Below are 16,295 nucleotides of genomic sequence, written 5' to 3'. Positions count from 1 at the left end.
CGGTTCCCCAGGTGCAGCCTTGAGGGTCTGCCCTTCCTGGGCCTCCACAGACCGTCTGCAGGAGTGGGGCCTGGGCCCTGCCTCCACGCCGGGGACCCGTGTGGACAAGGAAGAAAGGCAGATGGCTGATAATGGAGGCGCTGCCGTGTCGCAACAGCAGTGTTGCTCAGGCCAGCTGCCCGTGGCCTCAAGCTGGCCCCTCCCTGGGCAGGCTCCGCAGAATCTTCTGGAGTAGGGGCAGGACGCTCTGCCTGAGGGCTAACCTGGGCCGGGATTGGGGTGGGGGGGCTCTTGTACCCACTAGGACCCAGAATTTCCATCACTTCCTCAAGCTTGCCTTGACCAAGAATCCCAAGAAGAGACCAACAGCGGAGAGGCTTCTGCAGGTGGGAGGCAGGAGAGGGGAGCAGGGGGCCTGATGCTCAGAAGCAGGGACCGGAGGCCAGGAACCAAGCTGCGCCCCCCTCCATCCTCCAGCACCCCTTCACGACCCAGCACCTGCCTCGGGCTCTCCTCACACAGCTGTTGGACAAGGCCAATGATCCCCACCTGGGAACCCCCTCTCCAGAAGACTGTGACCTGGAGGTAAGTGAGAGCCCTTGGGGACTGGGTCTTGGCCTGGTCTGGGGCTGAGGAGTACAGAGGTGATTCAGTCACGTCCCTTCAGCTCGTGTGTTTGCAGCACAGGGAGCTTCGGTCTGGTTGAGCCCACGCGTTAGGAATCTTCCCTGAGCTAGTTTGCATCCCTGTCGCCCACTCCAATAGGTTCTTGCCCTTGGCCCTGTGAAGTTAAGGGCCACCTTAACTGAAGGTCCTTAACTTAAGTCACCTGTTTTCTCTGGGATCTTTGGCAAGTTCCTTGGCTCTCTGTGCTGGTTTTCTCATCTGTGAAAGGAAGGTGCGTTAATCTCACGGTAATCTCAGAGCATTATTGTGAATACAAACACGTCAGTGTGTATAAAGCACCTCAAGGAATACCTAGTATGAGGTGAGTGTGGGCGTGTGTCCACCGTGTGTGTTCTCCTGTAGACTTATGACATATTTCCGGACACCATTCACTCCCGGGGGCAGCATGGCCCAGCCGAGAGGACCCCCTCGGAGATCCAGTGTGAGTCTGTTTTTGGGAGGGGGAGCTGTGGGTGGATTGGGGGCTGTGTGTATGGATTTGGAGGGGGCTGTGTGGATTGGGGGGCTATGTATGTGAATTTGGTGATGGAGGGCTGAGTGTGGACTTCGGGGGCTCTTTGTGTTTGCCTGGAGGGGGCTGAATGTATAGAATTGGGAGAGTTGGCAGAGGGCTATCTGTGTGGAGTTGGTGGGGGGCTGTGTGTGGAGTTGATGGGGGGCTGTGTGTGGAGTTGGTATGATTTTAGGGATCAGTCCTGAGTCTCTGGCCTCCTAACCCCTGGATCTGGGCCCCCAGTTCACCAGGTGAAATTCGGCGCCCCACGCAGGAAGGAAACAGACCCACTGAATGAGCCGGTGAGGGGCTGGCTGTGTGGCTGGGTGGTCCTCGGGGCAGGGCTAGGGAGCTCTGCAGGTGGCCAAGCATCTCAAACCCAGGAGCATTGACAGCCGCAGCAGCCTGGCCCTTAGGCCCGGGAGAGCCATTCTAACAGACCCGTCCGCGCAGGGACCGGGAGGGCTGGGGCTCCTTCCTGGGGCAGGTCGTTTTGGACAGTTGGTGGAGGGCCTGGGACGTCCCTGGCGGTCCAGTGATTAGGCCTCCACGCTTCTGCTGCAGGGGGTGCGGGTTCCATCCCTGGTTGGGGAACTAAGATCCCATGTGCTCCATGCAGCATGGCCAAAAAACACATGTGGGCCTGTCACGAGTTGGAGGACCCCCCCCCCACCGCCACCTCCTTCGGCACGTTCCTCTCTGCCTCAGTCGCTGTGGCTGCTGGGTTGTCTGACTCACCGTCTCTGCTCTCTCGCTGTCTCTGTTATCAGCGTCTCTCTTCGCCTCCACAGTCTCGGTCTCTCCGTGCCTGTCTCTCTCACTGTCTTGTTCCCTCTCATTCTTTGCCTTTGTCCCTCTTTCACAGTTTCTTTGTCTCTTGTTGTCTCTCTCGATTCTCTTGCCTGTTACCATCTCACTTTCCATCTGTCTGTCTGTCTGCCTGCCTTCTCTCTCTCTTCCCCCATCTCTCCAGCGCCCTCTCACGTTGCCTGTCTGTCTCTCTGCCTCCTTCCCGGCCTTTCTGACTTGGTTTCCCCATAGTGGGAAGAGGAGTGGACGCTGCTGGGGAAGGAGGAGCTGAGTGGGTGAGTGAGGGGGAAGGAAGCTGCAGGGGGGCAGGAGCAGGAGGGCAGGCTGACCTCTGACCCCTCCCCATCCCTGCCCAGGAGCCTGCTGCAGTCAGTCCAGGAGGCCCTGGAGGAAAGGTGAGGGCCCGGAGCCCGGAGAGGGTGGGGACCGGGCTCATGACCCCATCGTATCTCACACCTCATCTCCCTCCAATCTGTCCCCAACAGGAGCCTGACCATCCGACCGGCCTCAGAACTCCAGGTTCAGAGTGGAGGGGAGCTGAGGGTGGGGGTGCTGCTGGCTGGGAGTAGGTTACAGGGTCACTTGCTAACAGCTGGGCTGGGTCCCCTGACCCTCCCGCCAGGAGCTGGACTCTCCAGATGACACCATAGGAACCATCAAGAGGGCCCCGTTCTTGGGGTCATCTCCCACTGAGCCTCCAGCCGAGGACCTTCACCCCAGCCTCCCAGGTGAGCCAGCTGTAGGGAGCAGGAGGTCGGCCCCGGGGTGGTCTGGGACTGGAATTCACGGCCGCCGCTCTGTGCCTGCAGGAACCCCACCCCTGCCGCACCCAGGCCCCGCCAGCCCTCCCCTGCTCCCCACCGCCTGGGCCACCATGAAGCACCGGGAAGATCCTGAGGTGAGGGGGTGCTGAAGGAGGGTGGGGGAGGCAGGAGTCTGTGGGTAAGACCCTGACTCCTCTCCTCCCTCCCAGAGGTCATCCTGCCACGGGCTCCCCCCGACCCCCAAGGTGCACGTAAGTGTTTGTCTCATAGCTCCGCCTCCCGGCTGCCTGCTGCCCCACCACCTGCTGCCCGCCCCCACTACCGCCCCCCGCTGCCCCTTAACTTCCTCATCAGCCTCCTGCTTCCTCTCCAGATGGGCGCCTGCTTCTCCAAGGTCTTCAATGGCTGCCCCCTGCGGATCCATGCCGCTATCACCTGGATTCACCCTGTCACCCGGGGTACGCAGGGCCAGGGAGGAGGGAGGAGACTGGGAATCCCTGGCTTGGGCCCGGGGATGTAGCTGACCTCTGACCCCATGCCCCAACCTGCAGACCAGTTCCTGGTGGTGGGAGCCGAGGAGGGCATCTATACCCTCAACCTGCACGAACTGCATGAGGATACACTGGAGAAGGTGAGGCCCGGCTAGCAGGGGAGGGCTGGGGAACCGGGGCCGGGGGCTGACGCTATCTGCCTGTCGCTCTGTGGCCTCAGCTGATTTCGCACCGCTGCGCCTGGCTCTACTGCGTGAACAACGTGCTCCTGTCCCTCTCAGGTACCAGGTGGGACGGGCAGGGGGCGGGGCTGGCGGCCTGCCCACCAGCTCTGATCCCCACCTCCGCCACGTCCCTCCACAGGGAAATCCACGCACATCTGGGCCCATGACCTCCCAGGCCTGTTTGAACAGCGGCGGCTACAGCAGCAGGTCCCCCTCTCCATCCCCACCAACCGCCTCACCCAGCGCATCATCCCCAGGTCAGCAACCCTGGCCCTACAGGGATGGGAGCACCCAGGGGAGATGGAGGGACAGAGCCAGGGCTGGAACACGGCCTTTCCTGGTCCTGACATGGTTGGCATCTTAGTCATATCACTTGGCCTCTCTCTGAGGCCTGGTTTCCTCGTTGGTCAGCCCCGCTGGTAGCCTTCCCTCCCGCTGCCCCCAGGCCTGTCGGGAGGGAAGGAGACAGTGGATGTGACTATGTCAGACGAGCCCTTGGCACCGTGGTGGGTAGGCTGTGGGGCAAATGTCTCCTGAGCACTGGGAAACGCCAGTTCTTAGGTTGGGCTTGGGGACAAGTCCCATGAGTCCTTAACACTCAGCTCTGGGGTGAGCCAGAGCTGGGAGGGGTGGGGAGGCCTCAGAGAGGCTAGGCGAGCTTGTGGGAGTTGGGGTCTTCCAGGCAGATGCATTAGAGATCAGCCTTCCAGCAAGGAAGGAATATGTGTGAATTATGTGTGAATTTTCCTAGGCGATCTGTGGAGGTAGAAGGTGTTTGGGCTGAGTAGGGGAAGGGGAGAAGCCCAAGGGGAAGCTGTACAGGTGGCAGAGCCCTGCCTTTGATGCCAGGCCGGGATCTGGGCTTTGTCTGACTGGCAGCGGCACGGGGAGCATCTTAGTAGGATCCCTCTGTATGTCAGTCAGGACTCTTCCTGTTGCGGATGATTTCACTCACTGGCTTTAGCACAAAAGGGAATTTAATGCCTCGGGTAGGAGTGGGGTCTGGTGCTTCCCTGCTGGTTCACATAGTAAAGAAAGCATCTGCAATTCAGGAGACCCAGTTTCGATCCCTGAGTTGGGAAGATCCCCTGGAGAAGGAAATGCAACCCACTCCAGGATTCTTGCCTGGAGAATCCCATGGACATAGGAGCCTGGTGGGCTACAGTCCATGGGGCCACAAAGAGTCAGACAGGACTGAGTGACCAACAGTAACATGTAGCAGTAACGGGAGTAGGGTCAGCTGCAGGCCCAGCTGGGCCCCGGCACCAGCAGCAACCTGGGCGTCTTCCTGCGTCTCCTGGCTCTGTTTCCCTCTCGTCACCTACATCCTCAAGTAGGCTTTCCTGCCCAGTGACAGCTACCTGCAGGTCCACCCAGTGATCCACTAGCTAATAAACCCGTGGAACTGGAACCTCTGTTTCCAAGTAATTCCCACCACGGGCTGGGGCCAGTTCTCACGGGCCTAGCTGAGGGCCGTGCCCACTTCTGGGCTGGTCACTGCGGCCACGGGATGAGGAGCCAGGGGCCAGGCCTGGGTCACGCGCCCTCTCCTGGAGTTGGGGAAGGAGAGAGGGGCTTGTCTGGGCAGATGGACACAGGAGCGCCTGCCGACGGCTGTGGTGATAGCGGGAAGGATGAATGGAGCAGGAGACTGATGAGAGGGCCTGGAAGGGAGGCCAGTGTAGTGACCCGAGACGAGGGACAGCAGTGGGAACTGGACGGACCCGAGCAATATTTAGGAAGTAGGGTTGACGGGATGTGGGGACTAATGAGAGTGTGCGTGAGGGGAAGGGAGGGACTGGGAGACCCCCAGTGAGCAGGCTTGAGGTGTGTTTATGAGGTGGTGTGTGCGTGCCAAGTCTCTTCAGTCGTGTCCGACTCTGTGCCACCCTATGGGCTGTATCCTGCCAGGCTCCTCTGCCCACGGGTGGCAGGGGCCCTCATTTAGCCGTACAGCTCCTGGTATGTGCCAGGCAGCCTCCTGGGTGTGAGATCCTCCTGGGAACTAGAGACCCTTGTACTCCTCAGACTCTCTCTCAAGAGGGACAGACAACAATGGACACGAGGCAGGAGGCAGCGCAGTGGTGACGTGGAGGGTCAGGAGGCGGTGTTCAAAGGGTGGGCAGGAAGGACGTCCTTGAGAGGGTGCTGTGTGAGCAAAGACTTGGAGGGGGTGATGGAGTGAGTCCTGAGAATATCTGGGGGCTGGGGGGTCGGGGCTTGAGCCCAGAGGCCAGGCCTGCTCGTGTGAGGAACAGCGGGGAGTCAGGGGGTCCACACGGGGGCAGTGAGGAGGGGCTGGCCTCCGAGGGCCCTGTCACCACAGAGCAGCCTTTACCCCTGACTGAGTGTGCCCTGACTGAGGTTCTCACAGGTCAGTCTGGCTGCTGTGCTGGGAGGAGGCTGGAGGAGATACAGGTGGAAGCAGAGGCCTGTCAGGAGGCTGGTGCGACGTGATGGCGCCTTGGGCCAGGGTAGCGGTGAAGGAGGACAGAGGCAGTCAGATTCCAGTTTTATTTTGAAAGCCAGACCAACAGGATTTCCTGACAGTTGGTGGATGGAAGAGAAAGAGAGGAGTCAAGGATGACTCCAGGGTTTTGGCCTTGGCAACGGAAGGATGGAGCTGTCATCAGCTGCGGGTGGGGCAGAATTCAATGGTGTCACATCGAGTTTGAAATGTACAAGTCAGGCCTCAGCTCTTGTCAGGGAGTGGGGGGTGGCCCTGAGATTTGAGCGGGTAGGTGGGCTGTGGGCTTAGAATTCGCCATGACCAGGTGGGTGGTGGAAGCCGGTGGGGACGGTGGGGGAGGCTGGGCCATGGCTACACCCACCGAGGAGATGAGGGGCCCAGGCCCTTCGTGCAGTAGTCTCGCTCGAGAACCACGCTGGGAACCCAGTGGCCTTGGAGCTTCCTGACCTCAGTCCCAGGACAACCTCTGCTTTGGCCCGGGACCTGCAGGAAATAGGCCCAATACAGCCCCAAGTCACAGGCAGCTTTGGGTGTGTGTTCGGGAAGTCACAGCGGAGATCTCAAATTGTTGGAGAAAGAAACAAATAAAAAAATCTGCCTCTGTCCCATCTGAAGGCCAACTGGGAAGAGAGTGGAAGGAACAGGGGAGAGAGGAGCAAACGCAGGGAGAGAGGTGCTGGCTTCCTCGGCGGGCCCCACGTCCCAGCAGAGGGTGCAGATGGGCCCTGGGTCACAGGGAGAGGTGGCCGGGCTACTGGCATGCTGCCCTGCTTCTCAGAGCAAGAAACGGGTTCGGAACTTCCCCTGAGGGCTTGGGGGACAGCAAGGAACCAGAGCAAGGACCCTACTTCTCCCTCAGCACCAAAGGAAGCCACCCACTGGCCACCCCGTGTAATAGCCAGCGGAAACAGAAGAGGGCCCGGTGATTGCCGTTTTCTTGCGAGTCTTTGTTTCCTCTGGCCAGCTTGCCCACCTGTGACATACGGCGTGTGGGGTGGGAACTGGCCCTGAGTGCTCTGGCTGAAGGAGGAGCTGGAGCCTGAATCAACTCCCAGCCCTCCCACACCCTAATTTCTTCATTTTGGGCTTCCTCGGTGGCTTCATGATAAAGAACCCACCTGCCAATGCAGGAGATGTGGGTTCGATCCCTGGGTTGGCAAGATCCCATGGAGGAGGAAGTGGCAACCCACTTCATTATTCTTGCCTGGGAAATTCCATGGACAGAGAAGCCTGACCAGCTACAGTCCATGGGGTCGCAAAAGAGTTGGACATGACTTAGCAACTAAACAACAGCATTTGGATCCTTCCTTTCCTTAAAAAGGATTTTCAATGACTGAAAATAGGTGGGAAAGTATTAATAGGGGATGAGAAAAGCTAGCCTTCTGTGAGGGCACCTGTTATGCGGGCTCTGCTGCAAGCCCTCTGCTGAGTTAACTCATACAAACCTCACTGTGACCCTGCAAGGTGGGTACCACGGTTGCACGCCCCCCACCCCCATCTGCAGAGGAGTCAGCTGAGGCACCGAGAGGTCAAGTGCCTTGCCCCCCAGTCAGGGTTAGAGAGAATTCTGTGAGCCAAACCCCTGGTCTGGATGTACAGGCTCCAGTCTGTCAATTTGGGTGCTGGAGCCACGGGCCCAACATCACATCCGCTTCTCAGTTACTCGAGCAAGTGACTTGGCCTTCCAGAGCCTCCGTCTGCCACCTGTGAGGCAGGGAAGGTGTTAGAACTCATCCTTAGGGCTCTGCGGGGGGTCAGGGCTTGCCCAGGATGGCGCCGGGGACAGCTGCCCTGGTTGCTGTCCCCCCAGGCGCTTTGCCCTGTCCAACAAGATTCCTGACACCAAAGGCTGCCTGCAGTGTCGTGTGGGTAAGAGCTGGGGGGCGGGTGGGACGAGGTAGGGGCGGGGCGGGGCTAGCTGGGCACAGGCGGGCACAGCCCCGGGGCCCACCGCCTCCTCTCCCGCAGTGCGGAACCCCCACACGGGCAGCACCTTCCTGCTGGCCGCGCTCCCCTCCAGCCTGCTCCTGCTGCAGTGGTACGAGCCGTTGCAGAAGTTCCTGCTGCTGAAGGTGCGGGGCCAGTGGGGGGACCCCCTGGGCGGGCAGCAGAGGGGTGTGGGGGAGGAAATAAAGACCTGAGTGCCGCTGCTGCCCCCAGAACTTCTCCAGCCCCTTGCCCAGCCCAGCAGGGATGCTGGAGCCGCTGGTACTGGACGGGAAGGAGCTCCCGCAGGTGTGTGTGGGGGCCGAGGGCCCTGAGGGGCCCGGCTGCCGCGTCCTGTTCCACGTCCTACCACTGGAGGCTGGCCTGACGCCGGACATCCTCATCCCACCCGGTGAGCTGGAGGGCCAGGCTCTGCGTGAATGAGTGTGTGTGTGCACGTGATATGTATGCACAGAGAGTGCCCCACAGTTTACAGCTCCACGGAGATCTTGGGGATCCCGAGGCTCCCAGCCTCCCTTCAGCTGGGTCTCCCCATAGAAGATGTCACTAGACCAAAGGGCTCAGCAGCTGAGACAACCTGATCAACCCTGCGGGGGCTGCAAGGACAGCCAAGCTGGGGAAGGCAGGAGCCAGAGGCCTTCATTCTGAGCAAGGAAGCAGGATCCTGGGTGCTAGGGCAGCTCAGGGAGTGAAGGGAGTGGCGGTGGGTGAAGGAAGGGGAAGGTGCCCTGGACCATACGGTGGCCAAACTCCCAGCCAGGGGTCTCATGAGATTTTACTCTTGATTCTCACAACGGCCCTGTGAGGTAGGTATCGTCATGCCTGGGTTACAGTTAAGGAACCTGAAGCTCAGAGATCCGAGGTCACATAGTGACTGAGTCTTGAAGCCCGGCTCCCCTGACTCCCGGGTCCCTGCTCTCCTGCGGCTCCCTGAGGTTCAGCCCGGCTCCCTGTGAGCCTGCGGATGGGTCACTTTGGCGCCAAGCCTCAGTGCCCCAGCTGTGCAGTGAGATCCAGCGTCATAACACCCCCCAGGATGCTCCTGTGGTGAAGGCTGCCTAACAACCCACCCGCTGCCCCGTGTCTTCCTCTCGGAGCCAGAGCAGGGCTGGTGGCTCAGCCAGGCCATGTCTCCCTTTTCTAACTGCAGAGGGGTTCCCGGGCTCGGCCCAGCAGGTGATCCAGGTGGACAGGGACACAGTCCTGGTCTGCTTTGACCGTGAGTGTTCCTGGGGTCAGGGCTGGGGTGTTGGAGGGGGTGGTAAGGGAGCCCCCCCACCCATCAGCACCCCCCGACCCTGGCCCTATGCAGGCTGCGTGAGGATTGTCAACCTGCTGGGCGAGCCCACAGCCACGCTGGCGCCCGTGCTGACCTTTGACTTCCCCATTGAGACTGTGGGTGAGTGAACTGGACGGTGGGGCTGAGGGGGGTGGATGCAGAAGATGCCAGCCTGGAGCGCATGATATGGCCCTGGGGCTCGGAGCTGGCAGCAGAACAAGGAGGCAGGTCCCCCAGCCCCTCTTGAGAGCCATCCTGGCCACCTGCAGTCTGGTCTGCCACCCACACCTGGGCCTGGGGCATCGCTGGGGGAACCAGTGGCCCTCGGGCAGGCACGAGGCTGATGGTGGCCCGGCCCTTCCCAGTGTGCCTGCAGGACAGCGTGCTGGCCTTCTGGAGCCATGGGATGCAGGGCCGCAGCCTGGACACCAATGAGGTGAGGGGGACCCGGGAGTCTAGGCCTCCCCACCCGGTGGTCCCCACCTTCTAGGAGAGGGTGCGCTGGGGTGGCCTCAGTGCCCCCTTTCTTCCCAGGTGACCCAGGAGATCACAGATGAGACGAGGATCTTCCGAGTGCTCGGCGCCCACAGGTAGGACACGGTGCCCATCAGTCCCCGCCCCACGGATGGCGGTGCCATGCGCCTTCCCACCTCGCTCACTTCCATTCTCCCTCCTCTCCAGAGACATCATCCTTGAGAGCATTCCCACCGACAAGCCCGGGGCTCACAGCAACCTCTACATTCTCACAGGCCACCAGAGCAGTTACTGAGCAAGTCACCTAGCTGGCTTGGCCAGGGGCAACCCTGCCCGCCCCACGCGGCAGTTGTTTCAGGCAGGGGGCCCCTCCAAGATCAGAGGAGCTCAGGCCCTGGTTCTGCTGGTCTGAAAGGGCAGAAATCCTGAGAAGAGTCTGGGGGCTCTGGGAAGGGAGGGGCCCGTAGCCCACACCTCCACAATTAACTGGACCAGAAGAAGCTGCTGTCATATCCCCCTCCCAAGCGGGCAGCTGGTCCCTGGAGCGCTATGGCAGGGCCCTGGGCAGTTTAGGGGCAGCCCGGGGCTATCCATTCCGTTTTGTTCCACTTTTCCTTTCCACTCATCCTGCCAAGAGCCTGCCCCTGCGCTCCATCCTGGGGAACATGGTATTTAAAAGAGAGACTATATTGGCATTAAAGCTGGTTTGATTTTATTCCACTGGTCCCTCTGGGTCAGGGGATGCTGAGCCCACTGCCTCATCTCCCGCCACATCTCCCTCCAGCGCATCTTTCTTGGCACCAGGGGCTGTGGATGAAACATGGAAGGGGGGCCGCCAGTGTTCTGGTGACTCTCTCACGGGGAGCCAGGCAGAGGTAAAGGGGAGGCCTCGGCCCCCGTGAGATCTCAGGGTTGCTGTGTTGTCCTGGGCTCCCCTGCTCAGGATGAGCCCCCTGCCTTGCAGTGTGAGGTCTCCTTTGTGGCCAAGGAGTTATGCTGATGGGGCGGGGGAGGCGCCGAACAGTGGATTCATCCAGAGGACCCCTGTCCCATGTGGGAGCCCACCAGGTAGCCTGTCGAAGGAGCCAGAAGAGGCCAGCCCAGGGCTGCTCTACCCAGCCCCAGGGAGGCTGCAGCCTGTGGAGACAGCCTGTCATGACCTGCATCCCGCACCCAGGCCTGGGGCTGCCTCCCACCTGCTGTCTGCTCTGTCAGGCTGGGATTACTAAACACGGGCGTGCTCATCAAGCTAGACTCTGGGAAGATTAGCCTGTGTCCATTTAACAAGAGTTCCTGGGCTCCCAGAGGGATTCCCTACCCACATGTGGGCCAGCCCCCAGTGAGGGCAGCTGTCCTCCTTGCTGGAGCCTGCATCTCGAGGGTACATCCATTCACCTGTTGCTGGCTTTGGGCTTTCCGTGGTCATTCTTCCACATGTCCCTCTTAGACAGTGCCACACTCCCAGGCCAGGGAGCCCCAAGTAGTCCCAAGCATTGACCAGGCTGCCCGTGAGCAGAGTCTTTGGGTAGGTGAGGCAGGACCAAGGCTGCAGTGGGCGGGAAGGCCTGGGGCTGGGGGAGGAGCCTGAGCAAAGGTCCAAGGTCAGTTTGGCCCGGTCCCTCCCTTCTGATGTTCAAGTTCTGGATGAGAACTCTGCACCTGTGGGCCATTGGCGAATATTTGATGAATGAATGAAATGCTGAGTGGGTAGGTAGATGGCATCCCAGTCCCTAGTGCTCCTGGCAGGGTACCCTGAGCCATCTCGTGTTTGTCACACTGTCCCCTTGTCCACCCTGCTGCAGAGCTTTGACTGCTCTCTTAGGGACAAGAGAGGGTTTCTCAACTGAAGCGGGGGCTCAGATCAGGAGCAGAGACACAGCTCCTGTGTTCTCCCTGAGATCCAAAGGAAGGTAAGAGGCACCTTCCAGGTTCTGAAGTTTGTCTGCACCCACTTGGGGGGCATTTAATGGGCCAGGTGGAGGGGGTGACAGGGATAAGATTCCTAACTTCCATTTTTCCAGATTTCTTGGCAGAGGTGCAGGATTGAGGAGCGCCAGGGCTGGGGAGGTGAGCTTCTGCTCAGTGGACATAGACCCCGACCCTTGATTACCAGGTGCCCTGGGGGACTTTCAGCCCACAGAGCAGCAGGCAGCAGACAGTGCCACCTTGTGGCAGGCCAGTCCCCCAGCACACTACAGCAGTGGGGGTGGTCAGACTAAAGTGGCAAAAGCAGAGGGCGGGGGAAAAGCAGGGACCTTTGATTAAATATTTGCTGCCAGCAAAGGCTGGCTATCAGCCAAAGGAAGGTCAAGAAGCCAGGGAATACGCACTGAAAGACCAAAATTGTTATTTTATGTGTGTTTTTTAATAGATAATCCTTGGCCATGGTACATAGATTTTTTTTTGGTGGGGAGCATACCACGTGGCCTGTGGAACTCACCCCCCGCCCCAGACCAGGGACCGCTGAGTCTTAACCACTAGACCACCAGGGAAGTCCCACAATTTAAAAAAAAAAAAAATACAAACTAGATAACAAGTCTCCTATCCAGGTCCCAGTTACTTATGAACTCTCTGGAAGTACTCATGCATGTTTAAGCAGTTCAGCATGCATTCGTCTTTCCCCTTTCTTACACGGTGATATATTCCACGCAGTGTCCTAATCTTGCCCTTTAAAATCTATCCTGGAGAGCTGGAGAGAATTCTCTGGCAGTCCAGTGGTTAAAACTCTGTGCTTTCACTGCTCAGGGCCCAGGTTTGATCCCTGGTTGGGGAACTAAGATTCCACAAACTGTGCAGTATGACCAAAAAAAAAAAAATTCCGTCCTGGAGAACTTTCCATGATCAGTGCCTCCACCTTTGTTCTTTTATAGCTAGTGATGTTCCACTGTATGGGTTTCTCATAACTACTGTGAATTAACCTTAGATCCTATTGATGGAAATTTCAGTTGTTTCTACTAGTGTGATATTACAAATGATGCAGCAATAAATACTGCTAAGCCAGTGCCACTCTGTACATACTCAAGTGCCCCATAGGATAAATTCCTGGAAGTGGCCTTGCTGGGTCAGAGCTGGCTTTGTCCTTGTGACAGCTACTGTCACATTGCCCTCCCTGGGCAGAAGCCTCTGGGATGGGTCAGATCAGCCTCTCTAAGCCATCCTGTGCGTCAGTGGAAGAGGCAAGTCACCCCAAGCATGTTTGGGTAGCTGGCCCATACCCCGAGTCAAGTGAGGGTCAGGATGAGCGGTAACAACCAGATGGGTGCTTCAGGACAGCAGGGTATCCTCTGTGTTCATGGTGGCATGTCCATTGCCTGGTCATTGCTTGGTACACAGAAAGCTTTTTGAGTGAAGGAATGAATGTGATATTCTGACAAGGAGGCCCTGGAGTTGGGTCCCTGGACTGGGTGAGCTTGCTGGGCTGTATTTTCCCCAGGTAGACCATATCCTATATCAACCTGCAGGGTGTAGGGAGAATTGGAAGTATTGTAATACACATAATCCAACAAGACAGATGAATCATAGATATGTAATGTCAAGTGAAAACAGCAAATTGCATTAAATGCCACACAGCATGATAGCAAAAATTAGCAAAACTAAACCATCTGTTAAAGAAGCCACCTGAAATGCAGATGTGAGTTTGATCCCTTGGTTGGGAAGATTCCCTGGAAGAGGGCATGGCAACCCACTCCAGTATTATTTCCTGGAGAACCCCATGGACAGAGGATCCTGGTGGGCTACAGTCCATAGGGTCACAGAAGAGTTGGACACGACTGGAGCAACCGAGCACACACACTCACGATCAAACGCTTAGGAGATCAGGGGAAGAAAAGCACAAAATTCAAACGACAGTCCCTGTTGGGGGAGTGGGGCCGGGGTAAGGAAGGACCTCAGGAATTTGCGAAGGTAATATCTTGGTTCTCAGGCTAGTTGAGGGGGTTCATGGATGTTCAATTTATAGCTCAGTTCCTAATGCACGTGAGGGTCCACATAACTTTTTGTATGTATCAAATACTATGTAAGGGACTTCCCTGTGGTCCAGTGGGTCCATGTTTCCACTGCAGGGGGCATGAGTTCCATCCCTGGTCAGGGAATTAAGATCCCCCATGTCATGTCACAGACTTCCCTGGCAGCTCAGCTGGTCAAGAATCCGCTTGCGATGCAGGACACTCCAGTTCGATTCCTAGGTCAGGAAGATCCCCTGGAGAAGGGATAGGCTACCCACTCCACTATTCTTGGGCTTCCCTGGTGGCTCAGATGGTAAAGAATCTGCCTGCGATGCAGGGGACCTGGGATCGATCCCTGGATTGGGAAGATCTCCTGGAGGAGGGCATGACAACTCACTCCAGTATTCTTGCCTGGAAAATCCCCATGGACAGAGGAGCCTGGTGGGCTACAGCGTGTGGGGTCGCAAAGAGTCAAGCACATGCCATGTCAAATCCAGAAGAAAAAAAAACCATGTTAGAAAACATGAGTTTAAATATTTTAAGGCAAGCACTCAAAAAACTCAGTAATGGCTTAGAAAAGAAAACCAAAAAGCCAAGATAGTCCTCTCCTAGACGATGAAATCAAGTGGAGATAATGAAACCAATGTTCTGTGACAAGCTCTGGGCGGGTCCCTCTCTCTCTAGCTGCCTTCTGTTGCTTCTCTTCAAACAGCTTTATTGAGGTAGAATTGGCAGTGAACTGCATATATTAAAAATGTACTGTTTGATGACTCACACACATATACCTGTGAAGCCATTATTGCAATCAAAGATAAATGTTTCCATTGCCCCAAATTCTTCCTCTTTGTGATCAGGCCCTCCTGTTCCTCCCTGCCTCCCCAGCCTCAAGTAACCACTGTTTTGTCACTAGGCATGAATTTGCATAGTTCAGAATTTATGTAAATAGAAACATACGGTATGTACTCTTTTTATTTGACTTGACTAAGCATCATTCTTTTGCGCTTTATCCATGTTCTTTCATATATTAATGGTCATTCCTTTTATTGCCAAGTAGTATTCCAGTGGATGGATGTTTCACAGTTTAGCTAATTGCCTGTTGATACACATTTGGGCTGTTTCCAGCTTTGGACTATTTATGGCAAATAAAGTTGCTATGAACATTCACATACATGTCTTTGTGTGGATATAAACTTCCATTCCTCTTGGGTAAATGCTTTTGAGTGGAAGGGCTGGGTCATGTATGTATTGTTTCACTTAAAAAAATTTTTTTTGTTCAATTCTGATTTTTAAAAAAAATCTTCAGTTTTTAAGAAAATGCCAGGCTGTTTTGCAAAGTTGTTGGACCGTCTGCATTCCAACCAGCTGTGCAGGAGAGTTCTAGTTCCTCCAAGTCTTCCTTAACACTTGGTATTGTCCCTCTTGTTTAATTTTAGCCACTCGAATAGGTGTGGTAGTATCTCATAGTGGTTTTAACATGTATTTCCCTCATGACTAATGATGTTGAGCATCTTTTCTTATGTTTATTTACCATATACAGACACACCTCAGAGATAGTATGGGTTTAGTCCATGTCACTGCAATAAAGGGAGTCCTGTGAATTTTTTGGTTTTAAAGAACATATGACAATTATATTTATACCAAGTCTATTAAGTGTGTGACAGCATTATGTCTTTAATAAATGTACATACCTTAATTTAAAAATATTTTATTGCTAAAAATGCTAACCATCATCTGAACCTTCCGCAAATGATATCTTTTTGCTGGCTGAAGGTTTGAAATATCGTGAGAACTACCAACATGTGATGTTCCCTTCTTCAGGGGATCTTCCCCACCCCGGGCTTGAATCCAGGTCTCCCGCATGGCAGGCGGATTCTTTACCAGCTGAGCCACCAGAGAAGCCCTCAACGTGTAACAGAGAGAGAAAAAGGAGGCAAACGCTTTTAGAAAAATGGCACCGACGGACTTGCCTGACACAGGGTTGCTACAAACCTTGTTTGTAAACACAGTCTGCAAAGTACAATAAAATGACATGCAATGAAGCGAGGTCTGCCAGCATACATGTGTGTGTTCAGTCACTCAGCGGTGTCCCACTCTGCGGCTCCCTGGACTGTAGCCCGCCAGGCTCCTCTGTCCATGGGGTTCTCCAGGCAAGAAGCCTAGAGCAGGCTGTTATCTCTTCCAGGGGATCGTCCCGACCCAGGGATGGAACACGCGTCTCCTATGTCTCCTACATTGCCAGGATTCTTTACTGCTCATGCCACCTAGGAAGCCTGCTGGTATACATGTTGTTTGGTAAAGTGTCTATTGAAATCTTTTGCTTTTAAAAATAGGATTGTCAGACTTCCCCTGGTGGCTCAGTGGACAAGAATCCACCTGCCAATGAAGGGAACGTGGGTTCCATCCCTGGTCCAGGAAGATTCCACATGGTGCAGAGCAACTAAGCCCTTACACCACAACTAATGAGCCTGTGTGCCATGACCCTCAAGCTCATGCCCACAAGAGAAGCCACTGCAATAAGAAGTCCAAGCACTGCAACGAAGAGTAGTCCCCACTGGCCGCAACTAGCAAAAGCCGGCTCACAGCAACGAAGACCCAGCATAGCCACAAATAAATATTTTTTTTAAATAGAATTAAAATTCCAGCTTTGAGATACAAATGACATAAAACATATTGAAAGGTTAAAGTGTACTGTGTGATGATCTGATACACATA

General features: G+C 56.1%; 1 protein-coding gene across 1 annotated transcript in view; it reads left to right on the top strand.

The window, feature by feature from the left end:
• The window catches only part of MAP4K2 (mitogen-activated protein kinase kinase kinase kinase 2), a 15,798-nt gene extending 3,153 nt beyond the window's left edge, over positions 1-12,645 (top strand). Inside the window, exons 8-29 of the mRNA XM_010838099.1 lie at positions 305-386; positions 478-585; positions 1,030-1,108; positions 1,424-1,482; positions 2,222-2,265; positions 2,347-2,385; positions 2,476-2,509; positions 2,613-2,718; positions 2,800-2,888; positions 2,964-3,005; positions 3,128-3,212; positions 3,306-3,385; positions 3,466-3,526; positions 3,609-3,726; positions 7,750-7,808; positions 7,908-8,011; positions 8,100-8,277; positions 9,037-9,105; positions 9,199-9,285; positions 9,531-9,601; positions 9,700-9,755; positions 9,847-12,645. Coding sequence (XP_010836401.1) covers positions 305-386; positions 478-585; positions 1,030-1,108; positions 1,424-1,482; positions 2,222-2,265; positions 2,347-2,385; positions 2,476-2,509; positions 2,613-2,718; positions 2,800-2,888; positions 2,964-3,005; positions 3,128-3,212; positions 3,306-3,385; positions 3,466-3,526; positions 3,609-3,726; positions 7,750-7,808; positions 7,908-8,011; positions 8,100-8,277; positions 9,037-9,105; positions 9,199-9,285; positions 9,531-9,601; positions 9,700-9,755; positions 9,847-9,934 — 1,738 coding nt within the window. The 3' untranslated portion in view covers positions 9,935-12,645. The remainder of the gene's footprint in view (positions 1-304; positions 387-477; positions 586-1,029; positions 1,109-1,423; positions 1,483-2,221; positions 2,266-2,346; positions 2,386-2,475; positions 2,510-2,612; positions 2,719-2,799; positions 2,889-2,963; positions 3,006-3,127; positions 3,213-3,305; positions 3,386-3,465; positions 3,527-3,608; positions 3,727-7,749; positions 7,809-7,907; positions 8,012-8,099; positions 8,278-9,036; positions 9,106-9,198; positions 9,286-9,530; positions 9,602-9,699; positions 9,756-9,846) is intronic.
• Positions 12,646-16,295: the final 3,650 nt, after the last annotated feature.

Source organism: Bison bison, unplaced genomic scaffold, assembly GCF_000754665.1.
Source record: "Bison bison bison isolate TAMUID 2011002044 unplaced genomic scaffold, Bison_UMD1.0 scf7180017864089, whole genome shotgun sequence".
Lineage (NCBI taxonomy): Eukaryota > Metazoa > Chordata > Mammalia > Artiodactyla > Bovidae > Bison > Bison bison.
The sequence above is the reverse complement of the archived record's forward strand: the minus strand, read 5'-3'. Positions and strand labels throughout refer to the sequence as shown.